Here is a 9,742-nt window from a genome sequence, read left to right as displayed (position 1 = left end):
GAACCGGCCACCTGCAGAGAACCGGCCACCTGCATTGTGCTGCACATTTTTTGTGATTCCATAACCGGCTACATGCGAAATAAAACTATCGGTTGTGGTATTTAAGAAAAATCAAGTAGTATTTGGTCCCAACACTTATAACTTAACCTTTTGTATAAAAATATGAAAGATTGTGCTGCGCGTTTAAAAAATAATCAGTTTTTTGTCCCTCCTGTAAAATTTGCTTTTCTGCATGTAGCCGGTTTGTGAATCCCATCGACGATATGACACTGTTCCTTTTCACGCATACAACGACAACAGACTTCTCGGGCCTGTCACGGAACAGCGCCAGGAGAACGGAACTGATAATTTCCAGGGTAGCATTATTACGCCAAGCAACTGCAAAGTGTTAAAGTACCAGAAGCAATGGTTTACCTCCAATTTTTGCGTTGTAGGCTACACCAACACCACAGACATCATTATTTGCTGCGGCAGCAACTTCACCAGCACAGTGAGTCCCATGGCTGGGGGAGGAAAAAAAGTGTACCCCATTTCATATTTTGTTTGAATTAAAACATACATTGGTTGATTCAAACTGATGGAAAATTTACTGCTCATATTATGAGGTTCCTATAATGAAGAAAATACTACAGTACACAGTAATAAAATATCCTTTCAAAGAAATTAAGATTCATCAAATCTTCAAATTTTTAGTCTTCTTCTCATAATTTTGGCCCTCTTCCCTAATTTACCATAGACATATTAATCAAAGAGCCTACGGTATAAATATGTTCAGTTTCTAATAACTTATCTTAATCTACTGTGTCACAAATAATTTTTTAACTCCTAAATTATCAATATATAATAAGACAAAAATGTCTCTTGGTTTTGAATAAAATCCTTCTTGTAACAGATGTTTCTCTCGAACAGGTAAAAGTGCCTAATTAAGAAATAAACCATTCTGTTATTAGACTTTACTATATTTAAATATATACAAAATCTGGAGAATAAAATTTAGACACCCCCCTCCCCCCGCATATCACACCTAAAGGCGCTGAGTATCAAGTAAGCAGAGTAAAAGAGAAGCATGCAATATCAAACAAAAGAAATCAGTTCCAAATAAACCAAATGAAGGCAAGAAGAGGGGCTCCCATCTTGTATTTCATTTTTTCTCCATTTGATTTCATTATCATTCTCTCAAACTAGGGTAATGCACAGCAATAGAAAAAAAAAGTTTGAGAAAACATCACACTGACAATTCACTCAACATAAAAAAGTTTGATGTAGTAATCACAACGGAAAACAATAATAAACAACAAAAATTACCTGTCCATTTTGAAACATCCTTTGCAGGAGCAAAAAAAAATAAGACAACATAAATTAGAACCACTAAGTAACATATAGGCACATTTTTCAGAATGCTTGAGGCTTTAGACAGAAAAGGCATGCTATCCACAATAACATGATACAAACTGATAACATTAACAGATAAGATAAAGTACACAAAAACAAAACATTACAACACAAATGCAGCATTTCTTGTTAAGCGGATTTTTTAATTATCAGCAAAAATTGCGAAAAGGGCTTGCCATCATGTTTTTGCGCTATTCTAGATCGTAGGCATATAAGTTGTCAGATAATATAAGGGTAGGCCTATATATATCTTGTGTTTGCAAATGTGAGTTTTTTTTCTGGCACACAAGCATGTGCACATGTATGTGTGTACATGTGAGTGTCTATTTGTGTGTGTGCATGCATGTGTGTGTGTGTGCATGTGCATAATAATATATGTGAGGCATCGTGATGAAATCAAGCGTTCGTTAAAATAATTAAATCAAAGAAACCAGCAATTTTCAGCTAGTTTGGCAATTTTTATCGAATTTTTAGTTTTTGGCTCAACACTTTATACATCAAATTAAAAACATATTTCATTGTGGATTTTACAGAAAACATTGATTAAAGGCACAGAAATTGCAAACTTTCTGTTTCCAAGGACTCTCAAGGTATGAAAGTACCAAACTGTGGTGGACATTTTCTCTCTAATTTTACATCTGAAACCTGTCGATCCTCACCCCTTCAATCACAAATATCTCGACTTCTATTCAAGACTGATGGGTATTTCTTTCATCAAAAGCAACACGAATGAAAAAGCTTTTTATATGCCCAGTGTTTATGTGTACATGGGTATCTCTGTGTTCACATGTGTGAGTGTGTGCATTTATGGTCACGCTCATATACTTATACATTCGAAAGTAGACCTATCAGTATTTTGTTTGTATTTATGCAGACACAGAAGGAAACAGCTTCAAAATGAAACTGTAAAAAAATGTACAGTTAATAGATTTGGGAATTCCAGCAATCATGGTCATCAGTGCCCCTAGAAAATATATTGCAACAAACCAATTTTGGCTTCTGTGGCTGGATAGTATTTTCCAATCTTTGAATATGACTGAAACATCAGTTATAATGAGAAAAGTGTAGTTTGCTCACCTGTTGTCAATATTACTTGTATCTGGCATAGGATCCTCCAGTGGGTCCCTTTTGTCATTTAGATCTGTGCTTGCTTCAGGATCCTGACAAAAGAAAAAAGAAAAAGGAGGTATATTGAGAAATATATTTATGAGCATTACGTCATGGTTAACCCGCAAAGACATTTTTTTAAAAAATAGACTGACATAACTGAGTGAGCATCAGTACTTTTAAAAAGTATTGGACCCAAACACACACCTGGGCATACTTTACCTATACCCTTCTCAGTGCCATGCATGTATATCAATAAGACCAGAAAAAAAATGCCAACTATGTTGTAACCTGAGCACCTGATAAAATAACCCTTCTAGCTGTTACTTCTCACTCACACAATGACCAGCGTCAATGGTGTAGAACAGCGTGCAGGAGATCCGAGTTCGATTCGCGAGTAAGGAGAAATGTTTATCGAGTATCTCAGTCTTTCTGCTAGGATGTTATATCTCATTCAGGCCAGGTTGACCCTGACAAGCAGGGTAGAAAACCCCCTTCCTAAATTATCTTAATATATCAATGGGCATTTTAAAATACCTATATTTAAAATTTAAAATTTGTCTCACACAATGGTCTTGTGTTCCTTTGTCATGTACTTTTCACAATCATCATCAGTCACCACGCAATGATCTATAAACATAGCCTGAACCTAACATTGAGAACTAAATACATGCTTTAGTATGATGGAGTGCAAATCAAGCCGTCAACCCCCGAAGAGCTCAGTTGCAGAGTTCCTGTAATTAGCCTTAGGGGACGAGGGCTCAAAGTGTTAGAGGGTTATTTTTTTTGGCTTTATAGAGTTCTTAAGCCCAGAAACTCGTCATGTGAAAGCTGATTGAATCCATGGTCTATTCTAAACATTGAAATCACAGAAAAAATACATGACAAATGTACACATTTTTGCAAGCCAATATCCTTCAAAGAAACCACGAGCCACATAAATACTTTTCTAACTGCTGCCATTTCCTTTCTGCTAATACTAATACAGATTTCTTATGAAGTCTCGACAGAAAAGCACTTTTAAAAAGATACTATTATTTCTCATCTAATTTTTACTGCCAGTTTGAACATGAATACGAGAAACCGTGACCCCTATTGCAGTATCCCACACCTATATGAAATAAACCTTCATCCAATTGAAATTTCCTTTTCAGGAAAGCAGGTTTCTCTTACACTAATTAACGATTTTTATCACTCACATAATTCTCAGACAGATCTGGGTGAGTGTGGTCTATGCCATCATCTAGAATGCAGACAACAACACCTTTTCCAGTGAAGCCATTCTGCCATACCACTGCAACATTCATATCCAGCCCTTTCTCACCACCACTCTGACCTCGGTTAACCTGAAAATTCAAAGCAGAGGAGAGGAATAAAAGAATAAAAATAAATATGATGCCTCTTTTATTGATTCTTTTGGGAAAATTTGGTTTACAATAGCATAACATATATATTAAAAATATGTAAATACGGTACATAAATACAAAGAGATAAAATATTGAAATACATATACAAAAAGTGAGAAGAGGGAAACATGTACACCTGAGCTTTTAAAAGAGGATACATTTTCTGGTAAGGACAGTAGACTACATGTTGCGCTATTTGTGGTTGAATTTTATTACAGTTAATTCTAAAAACCAGTCTATCTTCATATAGCAAAATATGATGTGACTACCTTATGACAATGACATAGCTTGAGTTTCACATGTATAGAAAATATCTGAGAAAATAATTCATTTTATCAGCGAGACGGAAATATACCCGTTGATCAAAGTGCAATGCAGACAAATTCCCAGGGCTTTAGTTTGACATTGATAAAGAAAATTGAAGACCTCAAGCAAAAAAAAAACTATTTTAAAAAAAGAAGTAAATTCACATAGAACAGATTTTGTGCTTTAAGTATGTTGTTACACTTTCTCTGTATAGACTACCCTATATATTTGCCTAGAAACGGGGGGAAAACATGTCAGAGGAAGGCACTATGGTGCATTGCTTATGGAAACTAAAAGAGGTAATAAGGTAACTCGTAGATATCAAGTGCTATACTACCAGCAACGAAAGAAATTTTGTTCAGTAAAATGTTCCCTTTAACACTCATTTCCTGATCTCTAGTCCTGGTTTTTTAAAATCTGCTTTCTTCTCTATTTTCTCCCCGCTCCTCTCATTGCCACCCCTTTCTCTGCTCCCCTCTCCATTACTCCTCTTTTTACTGCTACTCTTGCTCCTGCCTACTATTGTCTTTCAGCCACACCCCTGTTTTAAGGGTAGGTTACATGAAACACCTTGCCTTCTCAGATAAAGGCAAAATGTCTCAGCCTTTGTGGTCGCCTTACGAAGTAGGAAAAACATCACCAAATATATATCACTAGTATATGCAACAGATAACACAAATAACTGCAATTTTGTACAATTTTACTATTTTGGGCATAGTTGATCTGAACAGCTGGCTGACCATATATTACTTGGGCTAAAAAAGCTTCACCATCAGGATCAGCAAATATGTCAAAAGCGTTCTGCATGCTTACCAAATACCACATGTCTTTGAATTTGGGATCCTCAAACTTGACACTGACTCCATAGATGTTGTCTCTGGTGGCCAAATTTGAGGGCTCGACTCGTGTATACAAAGAATCATCTTCGATTGATCGGATGGGCAGTTCCAATTGTTTGTCGTATATCACATTTCTCCGTTTCACTCGATGTAGAACCACCTCTTGCTGAGCATGTGCTACCTGAAACAGTCAAACACACAATTTTTACCAAGTATGTACTTTGATTAGACATAAATGAGAGAGTGGGGTATGAGTGGAGGAAGGGTAGTGGAGGAACGGGTACAGGGGAACATATGTCATATATTTCATCTTTCAATTCCATATTTGAGAGAGAGAGAGAGAGAGAGAGAGAGAGAGAGAGAGAGAGAGAGAGAGAGATATGAGAGAGGATAGGCCTATATAAGAATGGGAAATGGGAGAAAAAGATGGATGGGGAGAAAAAGAAGAATGGGTACTAATATGTTTTGATTAGAAACTAACCTATATTATGACTACAAACAACGAATGGTTGATCTGGTAAGAGAGAGTGATGCAGACCTTGTTGAAGTTACATAAACGCTCGCACAAACAAACACACACAAACAGGCATACACACACTGACATACACACATATAAGGTAGGACCTCCGAATTTAACACCCATCTCTAATAGGACTGCACCAAATTAGCAGTGAAACTTAAAAACTCCCCAAAACAACCCAGGTTATTAATTATAAACTGGATCTATAGCATACCGCTACTAACCCGTTCATCATTTTGAAGAAACTTGAGCTCATTCTCAGCACTTCTTTTTGCTCGATAGTGAACCTTCGGATGCTCCAGCAAAAATATGTTGATGTTTGGAAGCTGAAAAAAAAAGGTTTAGGATGGAGGAAAAGTCATAACCCAAGAGATTATAATCTTCACACTCATCATCATCATCCGGTGCCTTGCCGACTGGGCGTGGGCGACCATGGACCTCCATCTTCACACTACTGTCGGCTTAAATTATTCATGGTCTTTAGAAAAAAGAAAAAAAATCGCCTCAGAGAAGATATGAATTTACGTTTGAGCATGTGTTTATATACAAGCACAGACACATACATACAATACATACATGCTTATATTATATGCTGTGTGTGTGTACGTGTGTGTGTGTGTGTGTGTGTGTGTGAGAGAGAGAGAGAGAGAGAGAGAGAGAGAGAGAGAGAGAGAGAGAGAGAGAGAGAAAGCAAGAGAGAAAGAGAGAAAGAGAGAAAAAATTGTACTTTTATATTATGTATGATTGTGTGTGTATAAGTGTATTGTGTATGTGAGAGAGGGAGTGAACGAGAGAGAGAGTAAACAGAAATATGAATGTGGATGTGTGTGTGTGTGTGTGTGTGTGTGTGTGTGTGTGTGTGTGTGTGTGTGTGGGTGTGGGTGTCTATGTGTCTGTGAATGTGTGTGTCTGTGTGAGTGTGAGTTCTTGTTATGTATGTGCGGATGTGTAGCGGAATATATTTTATATCTTTCTTGAAGAATATATATTTGTGTATGCACATGTGAGTATGTGGGCAGGTGTTTACTGTGAAATAGTAACAAACCCTCAGATGAATTGATGTTGTCCAGAATGAACATACTAAAACAACAAAATTACTTCTTTTGACTTACCATAATGCTGTCATTGTTTTTAACATTCACCTTATTTCATTATCTCTGATTACAGCATATAAGCCTATTTATTCACACATTTTCTTGGACCAAAAGTACCCATTATATATGTGTATGCATCATTATCCAGTGCCAGATCTGCGGCGGACATCGGCGATCATGGTTTTCAATTCATTTCTTTGCTCGGATGCTCTCAAAAAAGTTACGTTTCCCTGATCTTTCCCTGTTACCCATTTGTTCAGGTTCCCTAAGTATGTTGTTCTGGGCCTACCCCTGCCTCGCTTGCCCTCAATTTTGCCAGTGAGAGCTAAATGTTCAAGACCCTTATGTCTATTCAGGAGTCCCAAAAACTACATTTGTCGTTTCCTGATTGTTTTTAACATTGAGCGTCCCACGTGGGCTTCATCATTATCAAGCACTACCTTATTTGATCATAAAATATGTGTATGCATGCTTTCATAAATTTAGAAAACTATAACAATGAATATTAAGTCAAGACAAGGCACCTCTCTTTTCACAATAAGTCCATGTTCTCTTGCAATCTTCTGAGCAGTTTCCAGGTTGCCTGATTTCAGCCTGATGGCAAACTGATTGAGATAGTGGCCATAATTTTCAGCGGCCCTAGTTGAGACAAAGTTTCCTATACAAAGGAGGGCGAACAAACACAGGGGCCATGACACTTGTAGCTGCCCCTTGAACATCTGTTGAAATAGAAACAAACAAGAGGAAACAAGTTAAGATAAAGCCCAGTGACTAAAAAAATATTTTTTTATTCATATATGTCGAGTAACAAAAGCCTACAAATGCTTAAATCTCTTAGAGCCACTTGTCATCATTTTTTTTTAAACCCAACTGAAATGAACAAAATAAGATCTCCATTTATTTGTTATTTCAATCCTTATTTTATATTACTGGAAGCATTCTCATTTCTCATGATTCCAAATAATTGAGCAAGTAAGTAAAAACCAGACGAAAATGCGTAATTTTGCCGCTATAATTGACTGCAGAAAGCATCAATTATATAAAATGCGAACTTGGTGGTCTAGCTGTTAGGCTCTCAGACTGTCAACCGTACGGTCGTGGATTCAAATCCTAAATAATGATGAATGGATGGGTGAACAGACAGACAGACAGACAGACAGACAGACAGACAGACAGACAGACAGACAGACACATTGTTAATTTTACAACTGTCTCTCAATTATCAAATATAACCAGTACCTGTAGAGCCTATAATGTGTGTGTGTGTGTGTGTGTGTGTGTGTGTGTGTGTGTGTGTGTGTGTTAGTGTGTGGTGTGTGTGTGTGTGTGTGTGTGTGTGTGTGTTTGTGTGCATGTGTGTGTGAGTGTAGAAAATGAAAGAGAGATAGAGAGAAAGAAAGATAGATAGATTTAAAGAGAAAGATAGAGAGAGGGAGGGAGAGATAGAGAGAGAGAGAGAGAGAGAGAGAGAGAGAGAGAGAGAGAGAGAGAGATAGGGAGATACGGAGAGGGAGAGAGAGAGAGAGAGAGAGAGAGAGAGAGAGAGAGAGAGAGAGAGAGAGAGAGAGAGAGAGAGAGAGAGAGAGAGAGAGAGAGAGAGAGAGAGAGAGAGAGAGAGAGAGAGACGGGGGGTGGGGTCTATATCATAATAATATAGTCTATAAAATTTATTAATCAACAGTCCTGTCCAAGTACAGACAGGTTGATGTCATACTACTATGCCAGTTTACAGGCACAATTCTATCATTAGTAATATCTTTCTAGAAAAAGAAAAACTTTGCCAAGACAGGACTCAATAATCCGTTATTATAGCACGGAAGAATTCATTAATTGACTGACTAATAACAATAAGAGCTGACTTACCTTCTACGATTTTGTTTATAAGGAAAAATTTCTGTACACTACATCCATTATAACTGAAACGAACAAGACCTTTGGCGTGGTCTACATTATGTCCACCCACGTCCCATCACAGTCCTCTCCACTTCTCGCTAAGGGAATATCTGATTTAAAGACAAGCCCTAACTGTCTAGAGTAAACATGTCGACACACCCAAGTTAAGCACATATAGTCACGACATCGTTATTGCCCCACACGGGGACACACGGACACACTCGCCATATCCCACTTACTACAGTGGGCTCAAATGACGTCAAACATCAATCGAGCCCTAAAATTCGTTATCGCAACTTCCAACTGGTCTTCACTCTTCACTCCCTATCCCCCTCTAAAGCTAGTCGAGTGTATAGTACTCGGGCCCGTTTTATTTGTGTAGGGGCTATCCGTCGGGGCCTACCCCGGGGAACTGTGGTGCGCGAACTTCGCTGAGACTGTTGGCCAGAGGCCTTAAGCTTTGTGGCGACGATAAACTATTGGCTTTTATTAGGAGCCACTTCTTACAAATTCATTTGAGCGTGCAAACTTGTCCTCAGTTCGTAGCCCAAGTAAATGTATTAATACTATTCTCTGGCCTAGTGCATAGCTAGATCTATGTATAACCTTGAGGTGTTACTTGAACCTTTGTGAGAGAAAAAAATGGGCTCGATTGATGTTTGAGGTCATTTTTCAAGACGCTATGTCACCTTTCAATTTATCAAATAAGTGCTCAGTTCCATGTGGAAAGACTTGAAATGTCTATACAAAACTAAAAAAACAAGTAGTTTTTAAAGCCATGCCCTACCTTCCTCTCTCTACTTTTCCCTACGAAGGCTACTTGTCTGTTTGCTCAAACAGAAACACGTTGACACTCAAAAAAGTATTTTAGTGCAAGGAAAGAGTAGTAGGGTAGACAGACACAAACAATCAATGGAAAAGAAAGAGTGTGTGTCGTGTGCTCGCAGTAGTGGTAGCTGTCATTCTCTCAGAAAAATAATAAAGTTTATGATCACAGAACAGAATAAGAAGTCGCTGGCAGAGGTTTACAAAGAAGAACCGATACAGGCCCTACGCCAGCGTGAAAGTGACCAGGCCGATACCGTGTATACAATAATTTATAATTCAAATTATATTGTCAAGATCTGGAGAGAGAGGGGGGAGACAGATAGAGGCAGGGAGAGAGAGAGGGAGAGAGAGAGAGAG

The 9,742-nt window shown here is 37.9% G+C and overlaps 1 protein-coding gene across 1 annotated transcript in view; it reads right to left on the bottom strand.

Moving 5' to 3' along the window:
* LOC101847900 (PC3-like endoprotease variant B) overlaps positions 1 to 8,919 on the bottom strand; it is a 29,969-nt gene extending 21,050 nt beyond the window's left edge. The window contains exons 1-7 of the mRNA XM_005106962.3: positions 8,528 to 8,919; positions 7,189 to 7,383; positions 5,795 to 5,896; positions 5,025 to 5,231; positions 3,699 to 3,845; positions 2,470 to 2,552; positions 415 to 503 (exon numbers count right to left, since the gene is read on the bottom strand). Coding sequence (XP_005107019.1) covers positions 415 to 503; positions 2,470 to 2,552; positions 3,699 to 3,845; positions 5,025 to 5,231; positions 5,795 to 5,896; positions 7,189 to 7,383 — 823 coding nt within the window. The 5' untranslated portion in view covers positions 8,528 to 8,919. The remainder of the gene's footprint in view (positions 1 to 414; positions 504 to 2,469; positions 2,553 to 3,698; positions 3,846 to 5,024; positions 5,232 to 5,794; positions 5,897 to 7,188; positions 7,384 to 8,527) is intronic.
* Between the last annotated feature and the right edge of the window lie 823 nt (positions 8,920 to 9,742).

This window comes from Aplysia californica, unplaced genomic scaffold (genome assembly GCF_000002075.1).
Source record: "Aplysia californica isolate F4 #8 unplaced genomic scaffold, AplCal3.0 scaffold00566, whole genome shotgun sequence".
Lineage (NCBI taxonomy): Eukaryota > Metazoa > Mollusca > Gastropoda > Aplysiida > Aplysiidae > Aplysia > Aplysia californica.
This window is presented reverse-complemented; position numbering and strand designations above follow the sequence as displayed.